This window comes from Cupressus sempervirens, chromosome 7 (assembly GCF_028749045.1).
Source record: "Cupressus sempervirens isolate cs-2001-9-10 chromosome 7, ASM2874904v1, whole genome shotgun sequence".
NCBI classification, from domain to species: domain Eukaryota; kingdom Viridiplantae; phylum Streptophyta; class Pinopsida; order Cupressales; family Cupressaceae; genus Cupressus; species Cupressus sempervirens.
In genome coordinates this window covers 348,198,685-348,219,100 of record NC_143124.1, presented here as the reverse complement: position 1 = coordinate 348,219,100, position 20,416 = coordinate 348,198,685, and the positions used below count along the sequence as shown (strand labels likewise).

At 33.4% G+C, this 20,416-nt stretch overlaps 1 protein-coding gene across 1 annotated transcript; it reads right to left on the bottom strand.

Moving 5' to 3' along the window:
* Window positions 1–16,412: 16,412 nt before the first annotated feature.
* LOC149546877 (L-gulonolactone oxidase 5-like) lies at window positions 16,413–18,303 on the bottom strand. Its single transcript, XM_089794681.1, has 2 exons — window positions 17,349–18,303; window positions 16,413–17,263 (listed from the first exon to the last, which is right to left on the bottom strand). The coding sequence occupies exons 1-2, from the start codon at window positions 18,301–18,303 to the stop codon at window positions 16,413–16,415; spliced, it is 1,806 nt and encodes a 601-aa protein (XP_089650807.1).
* Between the last annotated feature and the right edge of the window lie 2,113 nt (window positions 18,304–20,416).

Below are 20,416 nucleotides of genomic sequence, written 5' to 3'. Positions count from 1 at the left end.
GTTGAAAATCCTATATTGAGAGGTTAGCTTAACAGCTAGGTAGGAGAACCTTTGGAGAAGGTGATTGAAAATCCTATGTATTAGGTGGGTTAAACAACCTATTGTAAATCCTTTCATAGGGTGACTTCCTGTAAAGTGTCTGTAAATCCTCTAATCAGGTCACTATTGATACAGTGTAAAGCCTTTAATAGGGTGGGCCTTTCACAAGGCAGACCATCAGAATTGGTCGAATAATTATTGCTGAAGTAATTTTTTTGGCTATCATCCCCACCCAAGTTTTACCTTCTTATTCCTAGAGGGTTTTTGGGTTACCAAATCTAGTGTTATGTGTTATTGCATGTGTTTACTTTATGTTCATTTATATGTTTACATTCATGCAGTTTACTTTTCAATTATGTGATTTAAAGGATAGAAAAAGATTAAAAGTGTGGTACTTCTAATTCACCCCACCTCTCAAAAGTACTCTTCCCATTTTGATCATTCCAACACATTGATTCATTTTACTAAACTTTCTCTTTTATTTTTATCATGTAGGAAAATTCAATGATGGGTTTTTGTGTGTATGCTAAGAATAGGAAGAAAAAGGATCTAAAATTAAGCCAAGGGTGCATCACCATGAAAAATAGGGAAACATACAATAATATTCTTCTCAAATCACTAGAAAATTAATTTGAGCTCTTACTATGATGAAATAAAAATTGATGCTCGAGATTGATAGCTAATTTAGTATAGATATTAAAACAATGAAACATGTGTATAAGTACTTTGGTGAATGTAGGTGTCATCTTTATCATAAAATTTTCATGAAATATTTGTAGTATGAGGTACCATCTTCATCACAAGTTTTCCATGATAGTCTAATAGTCTAGGTGCCATCTTCATGACAAGTTTTCTAAGTAGATATGCACAGAAGACCTTTTACTACTTGAGGTAGTAGTATATAGTTAGTATTCATCATCATTATTTTATAAACACTCACATACATATCATGTGTTAAGTGTAACAAAGGTTAATGTAATATATGTCTTTTGAGTCTCAAAGATCTCATAAATTATTAGATAATTTCACTATGCCACCACAACTAGATTTGGAGGGCATGTAATTGAAACCACCATTATCATACATGGTACACCTAATTTCATATGTTGCAATCATTTCGACACTTGTAAACATGAGTTTGTTTCCATTATAAAAAATATTTTTATAATTGTTTGGGTTTAAGTATGTAGTGATGACTCTGCATTTTAATGGGGTATGTAGTAGGGGTTAAAAACTTTTATTTTTGAGAAATAAATATTTATTTTAGATTTCTCAAAAACCATTTGTACAACCATTGGATCCTAATTCACAAAATTATTTAGAGGGGCAAGAGAGAAAAATACATATATTGGTAGATGGACAAAAGTATCAAGTCAAGATAAAATTATTATTTTTAAATCAAGCAAGGCTTGCTATGGTTTTTGACAACTAGAAAGCTTTATTTGTTGTCATCCTTCTTATATATTTTTATATGATCATGTTCATTTTTGTTTTAGTGTGCCTTATTTTTAAAGGTATTTATAGAGCTTATCACTGAACTTTAGTTTTCTATTTTATGTAGGTACTACAAAAGGACTAGCAGGTCTAATTTTCTACCTTGTCATTCTTTTCTAAGCTTGAAGCTTGTTTCATCTCATGCTATATAAATGAGATCCCAAGGCTAGAGAAAGGGTTTGAATTTTATATAATTTGAGTCTTAGGATACTTTTGTAGTTAGTCTAGTCATCTCTGTCTAAATTTCATGATGTATTCATCTTTCATATCTAAAAGTAACTGGAACATGGAAGGATTAGGTGTTTGATCTTGAGTTATTTTAAATTTGATGACAATAATGTATTGTTTTCAAGGAGGATAAATACAAAGGAAGGTTTTGCATACATTTGTGTCTCTGAATTTCATCTCTTGTTTCATATATCTAAAGATTTGAGAATGAATGAATAATGTCTTTCATTTTAATGTAGCTTGGATGGGTTGTATGTCTATTCATTGATTTCTCTTAATTAAAAGAATTAGATAAGTTCTTCCATTCAATTGGTGGGTCTTTTGGGTGTATGGGGAGGATGGTCATAAGAAGAAAATTTAGAGTTATCTGTTAATAGTTTCAATTGTAAGACAATTGAATAGATTAAGTTTCACCAGTGTGATTTTCTATATACCAATGGATAAGGAATTGATCACCACTTAGAATGAAAACTACTAAGTTCATGGGGTTTCATAGAGAAAAAATATAAATCAAATCAATCTTTACTTTATTGTATGAGGAGTTAAACTATTGGTCAGCACTTATTTGCAATAATTCCTTGTATGTCATTTTTAGCTGCCGTTGTCAAGGATTATTTATAAATTATAGAAGAAATGTGACCATTTTCTATTGTAAGGGATAGAAATGAAGTAGAAAGCATGATGTTAATAAGCATATGTTGAAATCAAGAACCATAGACAATTTATATGTCCATATATCCCTAAGGTGCACCCACCTTGGTTTTACAGAACCTAAAGAGTAGAGAATCCCTATGATTCTGTTGAAGTTGGATCTATATTTGAAGTTTTACTAGTTGATTATAGGAGGATTCTAACACTTAGAACAAGTTTATTTTCATAACTATAGTATCAAGTATTTTGTTGCTTAGTAGCATTGATACACCAACAAGGTCAACCTAGCATGAACCAAAAAAAAAATTGTATTTAGTTTGCAATTGTTTCAAGTTTATTTTTCTTTATTGATCATTTTAAAAATCTCTAATTTATTTTGATCATTATTTGTGATGTTCATAGTATGATTTAGAACTAGCCTTGGTCATATTCCTAGGTTAACAGCTCAATTGGTTCTTTATTTCTTAAGTTATGATTTGTTCACTCTCATGTAGCATGTTGTTACTAGTTTTCATGTTTGTTAGATGAATTTCATCATTTGATGGAATTCAATGATTATAGATCATTGGCAATGCATTCAATGATGTTCTTTGGTCATGTAAGGACCTAAATATAGAACCATGAGCTTTTAATTTTGTTGCATCGCTTGTTCCTTATGATTTGGTAGTGGACCTATTTGATGTAACATATTTTCTATTCATGGGGAATGTTTTGGATCTTGAGGCCAACATTTTTGACATATTAGTAAAGTTTTTTATTAGTGATAGTACACTTATTTAGATTATAAGGCTCTACTGAGCTCATTGTACAATAAGTAGTGTTTACCAAGCATTTCAGTTACTCCCAAGTCCTTTGGACAAATCTCAGTGGTTACCAATCAGATTCAATTTGTTTGAAGTCCACTAGTATAAATCATGCATTTCAGTATATGCTAATTTTATTAGTGTAAATCAAGTAGATAAGTGATTACCGAGTTTGCAATTTATGTGATGTGTGTCTAGTGTTAACCAAGTGATTCAATTTACTCTGAGCTCATAGTGGTAAATGAGAATCAAGTAATTCATTTCATGTCAAGTTGCATAGCATCTACTGAGTCACCGGTGCAGACCAAGTTCAAGACTACTTAGAAGTGATTAGTATGGATCAAGGTTCTATGTCTACTGAGTACATGACAATGTCGAGCATTGATAATGGATATCGAGTATGAGAACTTCACCGAGTCAGTCTTCAGAACCCGAGTGTCTTCATGTAGGCTGACTTTTTAATATTTATCATGGCCAACTTTGAATTTATATAATTTGGATTGGTATATATATGTAATATATTGTACCATATCAATGTAATGTGAATGTCTATGCGCAACTGCAAGGTTATGAACATAGTAGAAGAAGAGAAAATTTTAAAGGTCATAATAGCATAAGGAGCAATAGAGACATATCTATCATAGAAAGGTGATTAGTACACAAAGGAATCTCTTTTAGAAAATCAAGTTGCAAGATCGTAACAATGTAGAGTTAACAATATTTATAAAAATCTTCACTGAGTGCATACTTCATTGTATGTTTCTAAAATCCTCTCACAAGGTGGACCTAGCAGTCTTAATTGTTCCTAACAAGGAATATCATCAAAAGTGATTAATGTAAACCTTAACAGGCCAACTTTATGCTACAGTACTAAAGTTTGTGGGTGTCATCCCCATTCTAGCTTTACTTTCTATTTGGAAGGTTTCTAGGTCACCAAATATTTGTGTAAAATTTCTATGAATACTTTTATGTTTTTAGTTTCTCATTCATGCAACTAGATCAAATGTGATGAATTAAATGGCTAATTGGATTAAGAACTAAAATTGTTAAAGTTTTAGAAGTTACTAATTCACCACTTCCCTCTCAATAACTTAGCATAGTCTTGAATATTTTCAACAATTCGTATCAGAGCATTGTGGTTTTTAGGAGAAAGCTTAATAGCTTGAGCAAAGATCAAGGATATGGAGATATTCAGACTTCACAAAGCTATTGACAATGAAAAGTTGCATCTGGAAATGGTCATTGCCCAACTCAAGAAAGTTAAGGAGCAACTTTCCCAATCCTTGAAAAGAAGAAAGGAACTTGCAAATTAAATGAATTTTCATCTCTACATTTAAGAAAGAATTGAATATTTTTTCCCTTCAAGTAGATTAGATGAAGTAAATGGTGCAATCAAAGAACTCCTAGAGAAGAATGGTTCACTATAAGAAGTAGTGAGGAAACTAAGAAGAGAGCAAGAAATCCAGTCATTAAGGCTATGTGAAATAATGGAAGAGAAAAAAAAAAACAAAAGTAGAAATAGAAGGAAAATATAATGAGATTCAACATCTATCCCTTTAGTAGACTAACTTTATCAATCACGTCCCCAATGAAAATGAAGAAATCATGAACCTTAGATTAGAAAATTAAAGATTGCAAAATGATCTAAATTCTGAAAGGAAAGGAAAATGAGAGGATAATGAAATAACAAGAAGACATGAATCAATTGAATGAGAAGAACCTTTATAGAAAAAAAGGGAAAGTAAGAATTAGATACAAAGAAGAAGGTGAATCCTCCAAACAAGTTCTCAAAAGAAACAAAGACCTACTTGCAATCACTAAGGTAAGCTAGGTCATACATTAAAAAAATGTTGGAGCAAAAGAAAAATTCAATGGAAGTACTACAATTGCAATCAACATGCTCATAGGGCTAATGAATGCAAAGAGAAACCAAGATTTGAAGGAAATTGTCACAAATGTAAGAAATATGGACACAAGGCATTAGAATGCAAAACCAAGACATCCAATCCAACAAAAAAAATTGTGAAAGTAATATTTGGTTGGGACTGCAATACCTTGTGTAGATGTCATTACTATGGAGAATTTGGACACATTGGTATTGATTGTGTTAAACATCATATGAGGAAAAGAGATACCACCAAAAGATGTTTTACTTGTATAGAACTTGGTCATCTTGCCAAGAATTGTATGAATACTATTAGAATTGAAGATGAAAAGAAGGAAAAAGATGATAACGTCAAAAAGAAAATGAAATAGCAATGGATTCCTAATTCTATCAAGGATACTAGTCCATGCAATAATGGTCAAGTCACTCAACAATTGGGTGACTCTACCATTTCTAATTAAGTTCACAAGGGAGAACTGGAACCAGGCTATCAAGATGTCATCCAAATTAGTTCCAATTGAAAGGTGACAAAGATCCAAATTTGCATACAAGATACAAAGGGATCATAGAGTAATATAGGTACTAATATCTACCGAGTTACCTTCTCTACCAAGTAAGGTCAGGTCATAGACTTTATCGAGCAAGGTCGGGAGTAATGAAGACTCCTATAGTTACTGAGTCATGAAGTCTTCACCAAGTGATCAATGCCATATAGTGGGTGACATTCTGTCAAGCATGATGCCAAATCATATACCTTCATGCCAAGAATTAGAGGAAATTTTTTTATCAAAAGGCATGGAATCGAGTTCATTTCTTAACATGAATTTTCAAGAGCTATTGCGAAGAGAGATTTTTAGTGCTATCAAGCGATTTGAGTGAATTTCCAGCAAAAAGTTTTTCGAGTTCTCTCAATCTACTGAGTGAAAAATGGCATCAAGTGGCAGCAAGGTCAAGAGAGGATCTAACATGTTGGTTCATGGAGTTGAATGGAAAGTGCTATATTTCAAGCTCACTCCTGCAATTGCTGAAACCCTAGATTCAAGCAGAGCTCAGTCTTAAATCCCACCTAAGGTACTTCTTGTTAATGATAATTAGAGTCATTTCAAATGTGTTATTCAAGAAATTGGTATGCCAAAAATGGATGATGCCCTAGGTTAGTTATTTGCAAATAGAGTATTGAAGCCCGAACACCAACATCTAGAAACCAAAGGGTTAACACATATCCCTCATATGCCCAAAGAATTTCAAATCAAATGGATTAGGTTTATCGTTAGATGGGTGCATAATGGTAGTTGTGGCTTGAGCAACCAATTCTAATAAAAAAGAAGATGATTCATCGAATCATTAGCCTCCCCATGTTGGCCAAGCCAAAACAACGAAAACCCCAGGACGGGCAAAGTTGGAAAAGAAAACCCTAACTGAATGGGACTATAGGGGAAGGAAAATTAGCAACGTTATTGATGCAAAGTTGAAGTTTGAAATTCATGTTATTGCCCACAAAATATACAGTTCAAGCTGACTAAAAAATATATCATGTGTAGCCATGGACTTGGCATATAAAGTGGTAAAGAACAACTTTTCTTATAACATTGCCGACCTACTGTTGAAATAATTCAACAAGAACATGGAAAGCATAAGGATATCCAAGAACAACCTATGCAAGTTTGGTTCACTATTAACTTGCCTATTCTTTTATGTGAAAAAATTATTTCATTCTAAAGGCACTATTGTCTAGAGAAAGGATGTGCTTGTGCTCTACCAAATAAATGAGTATATTACCAAGATGGGTGGGAACTATAGTAGCATCATGAACAACTAATTCAATGCATTCAAGGAGAAAATGAACAACAGGTTCAGAATTCCAAAGAATTTAGTTGAGGACTATAAGGATGATGTATGCTTTATGGTTGATAATGACAAGGTATAAATTCAAGCAGTAAGGCCTAGAGTTGCGTGGGTGAAACCTCTTGTCTATGAGGTGAATATTGATGAGACAAAAGACATAATTGAAGCCCTTGCCAATGAGCTAGTTGATCCTAAGGCCTCTTACTTCAGAACATATGATTAAGGAAAGCCTAGGATTAAACTTGAGATAAAGCTCCTATACGTGGTTAATAAAGGAAAGTGAAGGATAGGGAAGCTAAAATCAAGTGCACCTCTCTTGTAAACCAAAGCAAAAGGTGAGGATTTGGAGAAAGCAAAGGATGAGGAAGAACCCAAGAAAGAAGAACCTTTGAAGAAGAAGGGCAAGGTGATCATCACCAAACCAGCAAAGCCATCCACTGTAGTCCTCACAAGGAGGTCAAGGATGAAGGGTGACAAAGAAGGAGGAGATATCATATTTAGCTGACCTCCACCCACCTTCCAGGATAGGATAAAGGAATTGAAAGCTAGAGCTAGTATAACATACTTTATAGCTTTGAAATATGAAACTAGAATAGATTAGGAGAAGAAGAAAATAGAAGATCTAGTCATGGATAAGATGGGACAATGGAAGTACTCCCTTGACCAGCTAGCTTCTCAGATTCCTGGTGTATTATTTGACAAAATAAGACCAAGATGGGAACATGCCAAAAAAACAGTCAAGGACATATATATGCACAAAGCTTGAGGTAGTTATTACTAAGCATATCAAATGTTGAGGTAAAAGAGTCATTGAAAAAAAATGAAGATAAGATGACTCTTAAGTTTAACAATTCTCTAATTTTGATGAAAGATAATGAATATGTTGTGAAGAATGCAACTAAAACTTGGAAAAATGTCTATCATCTTCACAAACCAAGTGAATTTCTAGTTGAAGTAAAGGATGATGATGATGATTATGAAGACAAAGATGAAGAGGATGATGAAGTATCAACTCATTTGGTCACAATTGATTATGATGAATAAAAGGAGCAAGAGGATGTCGAGGAAGAAAAGCAAGATGAGGAGGAGATTGACCCTGTCAAGATAGCTACAACACTCATTACCTCTCTTCCTCACTCCCTGAGAAAACTATTGAATACATCAAGCATGGAGATAGCTTCAACAAGTTTGATTGTGACCACTCATGACACATCAAATGTCAAATCACTCTTTCCCCCTACTTAGCTCACCACATCATTGATAGAAGTAACTTTTACTTCATCTACCAAACTACAGATTCCTTCTTCATCAACTAAGTTGGCATCATCAACTATGAATACATTGGCTACCACAATTTTGAGTACATTAGTGGTAAGCACACTAGTTTTGTCTACTTCAATTTTGGGTTCTACAATTTTGGATTCTTCAAATATTTCTATAATTATTCTTTTAGCCAACATAGTATTAGTTTTTACTGCAAGTCCAAGTATATCTACTACTGTTTCCATTTCAGATACAAAAGAAATAGGTGTAAGGCTAGTTGAGCCTAAGGTTGAACTGAGCACAAAATTTTTAGGGAAAGGAAAGGAGATAGAGGAAGATATTGATCTAGATGAGGAAATAGTAATCCCCAATTGGGATATTTACAAACTTACTGTAGACCAAATGCAGACATTTGTTGAACTACTTTAGAAAAAGGCTAAACAACAAACACTAAGAGAAGAGAGAGATAAGGAGTATAATATAATTGAAGATGCCAAGAAAATTTTAACCGAGACAATAGGAATTCAGATTGATTCTTCTCAACCTATTTTGTATCAACCAGAAGAAGCAATCTAGAAATTCAATGAGGACACTGATGGTCAAGATACGCTAGTTGAAAAGGCTGAGAATAAATTTCATAATAAAGTGCTAGAGCACTTTGCTCAGCAAATTGCAATTCATCAAGTAGAGCTTTCTACAATTTTTGTCAATCCTAAAATGTCCTGCTCAAATGTATCATCACTTTTTGGGAAGCTATGTGATGTATCTAAGTTTACAAAATAAATAAAGGAAAAAAAATCATACTAAATATAGATCTAAAAGCTAGTGCTTAGAAGCTGCAACTTGACCCTAGTTCAAGCTTTGCACATTTCAAGAAAATCATATTTTTGTTAGATATGCAGGCTGAATTGTTAAGAGAAGAAGCAAGGATCTGATAAACATTGAGTGACATATAGAATATGATCCTTCCAAACATGGATGTAATGAAAAAACATATTGTATATTCAAAAAATATAGTCCATGATAACAACTTATCTATTGCAAACCATGTGATAGAACTATTTGCAGAAGTTCAAATTACACTTCATACATGCAAGGTCCTACAAGAAAATTGGGATAAAACCTTGGCAATCATTCTCAAGGTACATTTTGAATTCTTATCCTATTTTGGTGTTTCTATGTAAATAAGTTAGACTAAATCTTTGGCATTATTGTCAAAAAGGGGAAGAGACATATAGTATGAGGAGAAATATGCTATAGGGGAGAACTTGCGAACATGTTGTATATAGCAGAATTTGTATAGTATATTGTATATACCTTACAAAATCAATTTTGAAAAATTTCAAAACAAAATAGAATACTCTACCAAGCCAGTATCATGCGGTGATAGATATAAGATATTCAATTTTGGCTTATTAATTTTTTTGTCACTAATGTTAAAGGGGGAGATTTTTGACATAAAAATCAAGTTTTTTATTAGTGACAATACACTTATTCAAATTATTAGATTCTACTGAGCTCATTCTATAGTTAGCAGTCTTAACCAAGCATTTCAATCACTACCGAGTCCTTTGGACAAATCTTAGCGGTTACTGAATATATTTAGTTAGTGTGAAGTCTAGCAGTATAAACCATGCATTTTAGTATATGTGTATCAGTGTAAGCTAAGCAGATCAGTAATTACCAAGTTCACAATTTATGTGATATGAATCTAGTGTTAACTGAGCTACTCTATGTTAACCAAGTGATTTAGTTTACACTGAGCTCATAGCGATAAATGAGAACCAATTAATTCAATTTATGTCGAGTTCCACAATATCTATCGAGTCACCAGTGTAGATCGAGCTCAAGATTACTTAGAAGTGATTAGTATGGATTGAGCTTCTATGTCTACCGAGTGGATGACGATGTCAAACATTGACAATGGATGCCAACTATCAGAACCTCAGTAAGTCGTGTTCAGAACCTGAGTGTCTTCATGTGGCCCAACTTTCTAATATTTATGTTAACTTGTATCATGGATGACTTTAAAATTATGTAATTTGGATTGGTATGTATATGTAATGTATTGTACCATATCAATGTAATGTGAATGTTTGTGCACAAGTGCAAGGTTATGAATATAGCAGAAGAAGAGAAAATTGTAAAGGCCATAACAACATAAGGAGCAACAGAGACATATCTATCATAGAAAGGTGATCAATACACAAAAGAAACTCTTTTAGAAAATCAAGTTCCAAGATCAGAGATCTACTACTACTTCATCCTAATATGTGATCTAGCCAAAATCTTCTAACAAGGTAGACTTAACAGTCTTTTATAAATCTCTTCACCGAGTGCATACTTCATTATATGTTTGTAAAATCCTTTGACAAGGTGGACCTAGTAGTCCTAATTGCTCCTAATAGAGAAAATCATTAGAAGTGATCAATGTAAGCCTTAACAGGCCAACTTTATGCTACAGTACTAAAGTTTATGGGTATCATCCCCACCCTAGTTTTACTTTCTATTTGGAAAGTTTCTAGGTCACCAAATCTTTGTGAGAAATTGTTATGGATGTTTTTATGTTTTCACTTTCTCATCCACGCAACTAGATCAAATGTGATGAATTAAATTGCTAATTGGATTATTAGATTAAGAACTAAAATTGCTAAAGTTTTAGAAGTTACTAATTCACCAATCCCCTCTTAGTAACTTAAGATAGTCTTGAATATTACCAACAAACAAGTGTGTCATAATGCATATATATTGTAACATGATATAGCCTTTATTATATTATTTTACAATTTTAGTAGATTTTTTTTCTTGAATTGGATCAAATATCTCTAATCGAAGATTGTGAGAAAGAATGCATGTAAGAAGGATATTGTTTAACCTTTGTACATGTAATTTTCTATGAATACATCTTGATCATGCATGGTTCTCTCAAAATTCTTGTTATCTCCAAATTATGCTTTCTCTAGTTGTATGATTCAATTGATTTTTTTGAGATCTCTCCAATCAAGGATTCTAAGAACATTTTATGAAAAAACTTTATTTAAATATCTACTTTAATGAAATCTTGTTATGTGAATAAAACAATTTATTGAAGATCACAATTAACTAAGAATATCACTAGTGAAATCATTAATTTGATAAAAACAAATAAGACTTTGGGCCTACAATAGTCCTTGAAGCTCCATGTAAGTAAAATAGTTGTATCATTTTATATCATCTTTTAACAACATATCAAAAGCTATTGTTTAGTCTTCATAACATGTTATCAATTGTTTGATATAAGGTGAAAATCTAAAGGATTTGATAGCCAATAAATAAAATAATTTATTTTTTCCTAATCTAAAAAATTAATTATGTTTTTCATTTTTAAGGTCAATTGTTGTGATTATGCTTCAATTTGGACACATTTAGCCATTGAGAAGAATCTAAACTTTAGACATTTTCATGAATTATGCATTTTGCAGTTATATATTTGTCATTAAAGTAATCTTTAATTGATAAATATTGTTTTCTAAATAATTTATAGAAATATTCTATACAAATGTTTTATATAAAAAATAATAAATTTAACCATAATGTTGAAAATTATTATCATAGTTTGTATCTTAGAAAAGTTCTTATTATATTTTATTTTAGTAACTCTAGAATTTTTTGACATTTCTATCTTGTAAAGTGACTCACATTGTAATTGTTCCTTAGTTGAAAATACATCAAATTCCAAAGAAAGGAACAATGAAAACCTAGACACTATAAGAGCAGTTGAGAAAGAGACAAGCACAAATAATATATTGATAGAAAAAATGGAGAGAGCAAAATTAGATATATATAATGATTGAAATATCATATATTATAAAATATTTAGAAAGATCGTGAACTCAGAAGCATCTTAAGAGAAAGTTTATGAATTTGTGTAAGTACAGTATTTGGGGTTAATTCTGTGCCAAATATAATTCAATCCATGTTTTAGTAGAATATAATAGAGGAAGAACAAGTCCGTAAAGATTCTCTGTATAGGAGAAATTGTATTTGTTTTTCCTTAGCAATATTGCTAGCTTGTCAGTAGGTACAGTGCATTTGTAAGGCATATCCAGTTCAAAGACAAGTTCTTAAATATTAATATTCCTGTCAAATTGTGAATATGGCGAGTTTGTTTCAGTCTGTGAGTGAAAAACTTGAGTGTGATAAAATTTTATGCAATAGTGTGACTGAAAGTTACATACATTCCCTATTTAAACTCATATTGACTGCAAACGTGTTTCACACAATAATATGCATACATTATTGATTGGTTCCAATCTTCTAATTGAGTTGTGTAGCCCGACCTTTTATATTAGCAATGGCGGAGTCGGAGAAGTGGAGAAAAAAATTCATTAATTCTGACTTTGCAGTGCGCTCTAATGTTAACTTCTCTGATAATCCCATCCTGTTCAGCTACCTCTAGCCCACCAAAAGTCTGCTACTAAGACCCAGAGGTCTGAGCTTGCCAAACAATGAAAATAGGTTTTTTTTATAGTCAAGAGTATACAATCCAAACTATACGCTCTGGATTAATATATAAAATAAGTTAAAATGATTCTTATCTGTCTCTTTTTGTCGAGGCAATATAGTTGGTTCGATATTGGTGGCATTTATTAATTTCTCCGCCAGCCCATCATTTATGAACCGTCCATAGCTCACAATAGCCAACAACCCACCGTCAACAACAGACAAAACCTTGCATTCAGCCGACCAATGCTGTTTCACAATCAGTCTTCAAATGCCACTAGTTGCCTATTATGTCATTTGATATTCTAGAGAGTTCTTAGACCTCTATAAATAAAGTCATTATGTAAGGATTTGAAATTGATTATGATAGATCATAAGTGGATAGAATGTTGTAGAATTTTAGGGACTTCTAATAGATTTTAGTTATGCATGAAGTGTTGTAACACATTTTCATAAGTCTTTGTAATTTATATATTGAATTAAATGTTTATCTTTGAGATTGTGTGTGTCTTTTATCCACTCCATTCACTTTCTAGATGTGACTTATTCTAGTAACATAATTTATAATTCATAACTTCAGAATTAATTAAGTGGGGTATACTAATATACGGATTGAAATTGTAAATTGATATGTTTGCAATTATTGCACCAATCTATCAATATTTCAACTTTTAATTAACCATTTGATTTTAAATTTGGAGGGTGATCTAGATCTACATATAGTTATAGAAATATATATAAATATAGATATTAAATAACATGGGCAGATCTATTGAATAATCTATATTAAAATAAAAGTTAAAAAGAATAAAAGAGAGATATAATCTATTTGATGAAGTCACCCATTATTGCACCAATCTATCAATATTTCAACTTTTAATTAACCATTTGATTTTAAATTTGGAGGGTGATCTAGATCTACATATAGTTATAGAAATATATATAAATATAGATATTAAATAACATGGGCAGATCTATTGAATAATCTATATTAAAATAAAAGTTAAAAAGAATAAAAGAGAGATATAATCTATTTGATGAAGTCACCCAAGTACTCTTGAAATCTTAAATAAGACAAGAGAGAAGAACCACACACATATCATCAAACTATGCATGATGATGAAACAAGGATACAAATCTGAAAAAAATGAGGTACCACATTTACCCAAAACACAAGTGGTAAAATCAAATAAGAGATTCATAGCCAACCTCATTCATATATATCTTTAACAAATAGATGATAATATAATAAATTCTTATGCATAGCAATGTTGAACAATTATATCTCAACCTAGAGTAGAGAAAGAACTAATAAAGTAATACCTATAAAGAAGGTTCTTCTCCCGATCGCTAATGATGAATTCTTATTGTAAGATACTATGCCACAACTAGAGAAACCAAGAACCAAAAGAACCATTCTAATATACAAGACATACTAATTGAGATGTCAGGACTTGTGGGTCATGCAATTACTTTCATAAACTTGTAAGATGGGAGCTTCCTTGCTGCATAAATTCATCAGTTCTTGAAAGTAATAAATCGGGATGGTCATACACGAGTAGAAATTCGATACTACACAATAACTTGACCAATGAATAATGAGTCGTAGTGTGAGAGAAATTAGCACAAACACCAAAAGGGAAGGAAACTATATAAATACATTACGCATTTAAAGTATTGTGAAGCATATAGAGAGGAACCACGTGTTCCAATTAATATATCATGTCCATACATTCAATCATACAAATGTTGCACAACTCAAATTCATGTGTTCAATATATGATACTTAGAAATTTTGAATATAGTGAGCAGACATAAGAGTGTCACTCTTGAGACCTCAGTCTAGTGCAAATTTGAAGTGATTTAGTCTAGTTTCTTCCCCTCTCAAAACCATTAATGTTTTTCAAACTCGTCCCCTTCTAGAAAACCCCTATTGCTAAGAAGCCCTCTTTTATTGTTGGGAAGGTTAAAATGTAGAAAATTGAGGTGCTAGATGTAGAAAGTACTAGTGGTATAGCCAAAAAGGTTACTAATAGTTCTAGTAAGAGACCAAGAGAGAAAAAGCCCTCGACCACTATAGGTAAAGATAAACCTATTAATTTTGATTCCATAGAGAACTCTGGGAAGAAAGGTGCCCCTAGATCCAAAAGGAAAGCCCTAGGAGAAACAATGGAGTCCAAGATGAGAAATAAATGAATAGTCAAGATAAGAATGAGGAGGACATTGGTGGGGGTTAGGACAATCCTTTGCCTTCCTGTCTATCTGATACTTCTAGAATTGAGACAAATACCTTAGATTTGATGAAAGGAAGTGATACGAGTGAATAGGGGATGGACATGTCCCCTGTTAGGATCCTTAATATGGAAGGGTGAAACCAAGGGATGGAGAAGAAAATGGAGGCTTAGGGAGATAAACCAATGGGGGATGATAACCAAAAAGAGGGGAATAAAGTGGGGGGTGATAGTCAAAAGGAAGGGAATATTGTGAGGCATGATACTACGAAAAAAATCTTCAATTAATCTAGAATTTACCAAACTAAAGGAATCCATCACCAGTCTAATCAAGAAACATAATGACCTAGAAGACCAGTTCAATAGGGTGGCCAACTTTTCTGTACATGTGATGCATTATGCTACGACCACTATTCATCTTTTGTGGATTGGGAAGGAGAAGATCAATGATGCCAAGCAAATGGAGACAACCTGTTCATTCTGTGGCTTTTTGGCAGATGATTGGCTATGATTGTTATTGGACAACCTGAACAACCAAAAGGAGAGTTACTTCTCGGTCTTGCTTTTCCTTTTCCTTTTTCTTTTTGTTTAGTAGTTACTACTTGGCCCATGGGGCTTTTTTTGTTATTAACCACTGGACTTTTTTTATTGCCAACATACATTAATTGGGCTAGTTTTATGTATAAAAATGACATCTGTGAGTTGTTAGTTGGAGTAAGTCTAATTATAGAAATATGTTAGTTTGGGGATTTTGAAATTAAGGAAGGGGGTTTGTTAATCATACGGTGATGACTTATGCCTGATCTTCAGCTTTGTTTTTGTGTTCTCGGCCAACCTCCAAATTTGACTGCTTATTAATATAACAAATAAATGTACACCTTGTATCGAATATAATACATGAAATTATTAAAAAGCTTAAAGAAATTTAATTAGATAAAATTGGACACTTAATCACTTGTTTAAAATTGTCTATTGCTTCTTGACAAGAGCTTATTAAAATTATAGTTTTGGATTTTCTTTTTCACTACAACCTCGTTGAAAACTATTCTAACTTTTTCGATTATGTATTAGGGCAATGTCTATACCGACATCAAAATGAAATTTTTTAGTTAAATTTAAATTTAACATATAGTCCTAAATTAATTACTATTTTAATTATTAAAAACAACATTCCTCCCACTTAAGATTTTAAGTGCAATCGGCCACATAAACTAGTTACATTTTATCCTAATAACCATAGAAGGAAAACAAAAATGAAGTCGAAATTCTCGTTTAGACAGCCTTTTCCTCTCTTTGGAAAACTTAGAGCGTCCACTTTTGTTGACTTGTCACCAGAATTTAAGCCCAGATTCCTGGTGGGACGGCATATATAAATATAATAAATATAAATAATAATTTATTTAGTGATTAGGACCAGCCTGGTCTACGATATTTGCCAGCATTATTGTGGGGCATAAAGATATTGAAATCTTCATAATTGGTACACGTGGATTAAACTTTAATGCATACACGAGCTTTCTTCCAAATTTTGCCGGGCCCACACATGAATCCCTTACTAGGAGCACAATGACGATCCTCTTTGCAAACACACAGCCCATCCAGCGCACATCCATTTCTCCATACTTGTACACCTTTTCCGATTCCCAGCACCCCATCTGACCACTCGCTGGAAAAATACCCGCTCGGGTCAAATAGCTTCTTCACTTTCAAAAACTTTCTCAGACTCACAGTTCGTTTTGCAGCCCCTTCGAATGTATACACCCGATTCTTCCCCCAGTGCGGCACTCCTCCGTATTTCTGCAAAAGAATCTGTTCGATCTCGTCTATTACATGCCCGTTCCACCGCGGCGTCCCTATCTCACGGTAACGGAAATAAAGAAACTCAACTACAACGCTATCTTCCTTGTGGGACAAGAAATCGGTGGATTTTTTAAAATATCGAAATTGCACTCCCAGATATGAATCAAGCATGCACAGTGCAGTTGGATCAATATTGCGGATCTTCTTCATGTCTTTAATGGCCTCCACTATTCTCGACAGAGGAATCGCAATTGACGTATGATAATAGAAGTTGCCCTTCACCTCCGTGTCCCAAGGGCATATAGTGTCGTTGCTTTTCAACTCCTTCCCTTCCCACGGACACGTGTCCTGGTCGCCGCTGCGAGGATCGATCTGGCAACCGGAAGAGCTCTGCATCAGGTGATTATACCCGACCACAGGGAACCCTCTGAAAGTTTCCACATCGTTTAGATATCCATTGCCTGCCTTAATGCCTTGCTCCACCTGCGTCTTCGCTGATTTGCACAGATTACTCGCATTTACTTTCGCATTGTTCAGCTCCTCTGCACAAACACATACCATGTCATATTTAGAAAAAGAAAGTACATTAATGTTAAATTCGTGAATCAAATAAGAAAGAAGACATACCGGTTGCCCTGCTTTGTGTGACGCTCTGCACCGTCGCCGGTTGGAAAGGAATCTCGAACCTCTTTCCGTTACCCGGGGTACCAACGGGGACTCTGTCCTGTGCAGATTGCAGCATTCCGCCGAACGACGGATACCAGTACATTTCACCGAACTCATGCGATTCGGCAAATTTTACAAACCCGTTTTCCAGATCCGAGTCATCTTTTAGCTCCAGGGTGACCGACCGCTTGAACATCTCCTCCACCAAAAACGTCACCTGAGAAATGGCTCCCAACACTCCCAGCGAAACCCTCGCAGCTTTGATCTCCTCGTCATTCTCTGTCAAATGTATGATCTTTGCGTAGCCCTCTTCTACAGGCGCAGGAATCACAATGGTAATACCCACAACGTACTCGTGGATTCCGCCACCTTTTCCCCACAAACTGCTCCCATGAGCCGCCGTGGTAATTACACCGGCCATGGATAAGCCATCCCAATCAGTCGTATGAGGCAACGCAAGCCCCTTTGCTGCGAGCGCATCCAGGAGCTTTCTTAACTCAACCCCGGCGTCAACCGTAACCGTCATGGATTTCTCATCGATCACGATTCGGGAATTATAGTCCAGAGTACTGATAACAACGCCGTCGTTTCCCCCTGGGCACGCGAACCTTGCCAGTGAGTGGGATCCTCCGGTTATGACTTTGATTTTCTTCTCCTCCCTGACGGCATATGCAACTGCATGAATGAGCTCAGATTCGGTTTTGGGGGAAAAAGCGATGGCAGCCTTGCATGGCATTTGATCCTCCCATTCCCCACGATAATTAGTGAGATGGCAGCTTTCTCCGTTAGCCGGACATTGGACTGGCGGTGGCGGACAAGCGGCTGAACAAGACTGTTTTTGCACTGAAATTAGCGTCAAAGCACAATGCAAAATAAAGATCCAAGCACTTTCTTTTCTCCTCATTGACTCTGCCATTCGCCGAACACAAACACGGGCAGAAGATATCTAGCTTTACTCAGCAATTGTTGTTTGTTAGGCATTTGCAAGCTCTCTGTTATAGATGTTGCTGCGTAATTAATACTATTATTTACAGAAAGGTCAATGAACAAAATACTTAAATATTCATGCCGGCTTCTGGGTTCCTTATCTAACAAGCGAATACCCAGTCACGATTGGATAGCATAACTCTTTATAATGTGCATTTGACTTCCGATGACGATTAAATGAGAGAGTAGGCTGAGACTCTGCATCTTATAATGGGAAAGGGCCAGGGCTAGATGGAGGTAGGGGCTCGTCAACCACGATAACCATTTTTAATATAAGGATAAACAAATTTATTTTTTAAAACTTGTAAATTCTTATATTATGAAAATATTTTTCCTCGTTGGATAGGTACTACATGAGATGCTCACCAAGACATTTAGACCTCAAGTTTTATAGAAGCATATATTATTAATAAATTGTTGAAATACTTTGTACAGATTTGACTTCTCTTCAAAAGACACTTGTATGGAGACGGGTAGAGGATAAGGATAGGGATATGATAATGCATAATGTTGCAATTAACATATTATAATGGGTGCAGGTGGGATATTTTTCGAATGAATGAATTGTTCAAAAATCTTATATTTATGATTTATTTAATTGTATGTAAGAAACAATACCTTTTATTATTGAATAAAGTAGAAAGAAATAATAATAATAATAATACAGTAAGGACAATTAATAATTAGTTTTTGATTTTTATATAAAATCATACTAATATCTTTTCAAAGAAAATGAAATGATTCTTGTATTGTAGAATTCAATACTCATGAGTTGATGGTGATATGTACAATTATAATTTTACAAGAAGATATATTAGCAAACATATGTAGAAATGTTCAAAGTAATAAGAAAAAAAATATATATAGTAATTTGACAACTAGTATACCTTAGTCATTTCAAAAGATGTGATATACATTTCTTGTAAGTATAGTAGTTTGACAAGTACTATATATTAGTAATTTAAAAAAATGTGATATGCATTTGTTGTATAATAGTCTTAAATATTTATATGTATTAAGCACTTTCAATGTTATAAATATATAATAACCTTATTATTGTGTATTAAGCTCAAGTAAACTCAAATCCAAGACCTCCCACATAGTTACCATTGTCTTGTAAGCTCTTGCCTTAAAAGTTTTTTAAATGATTGATATTAATGTTTGTGTTAAAAAAATATAATAGTATTTGTTGTTTCCCAATACTGCAAATTGGAAATCCAAGATCATGCCACTTCTCCAATAGGATTCTATATTCAGTTCTAGCCAAGGAACGAGAATCACCCTACACCTAGGCAGGTAGACCTTCTCCTCGAACATGATCACTTGGTTCAAAGCTATTCTAAAGTGAATTTAAGCTTTGAAGAGTTCTTCGGCTAGCAATGTCCTTGAACTCGATTAAAATGAAATTGAATGCTAAGTGTTTGAATTGAATGAATTGTATGAGGTTTGTAAATGATGGATTTGATGCTTGTAGGAATGAAGATATAGATTTTTTTATTTCAATATTAAAAAGACCAGTGCCTCTGCTCATTTAGGCAATAGAGTCAACTTCAGTGAAGCTTTTCACATACAACTTTATAATGTTATATGCACGTATACTCCCAACAATTAAATAATCAAGATGTGATAGATCAAATATATATATGCAATCTTAAATTAGTCCAGATTGGACTTTAACTCCTTTGGTAGGTAGACAAATTGGACACAAATATAGAAACAATTTGATATTTCACAATATTTGTAACGATCGAGTTTAAGATGCTAAATGACTGTGTCCAATTATCTAACATTTAAATTGTACCCAATATTTCAAAAAATAATTAGAAAGGACAAATCATCTACAATTTAAATCTCCATGCCATTTAAAAATAAACAAAGGATCTTTTATTTTATTATTAAAATTAAATAATTGAAATTACATTATAAAGTAATATTAAGAATTATTATTCCTCCATACAAGTGAATGTATAAAATACTACTCCTTGAGAATGATTGCTTTCTCGAATATAAGTGTTCTTCAAAAAGATCTCTTAGTATATTTA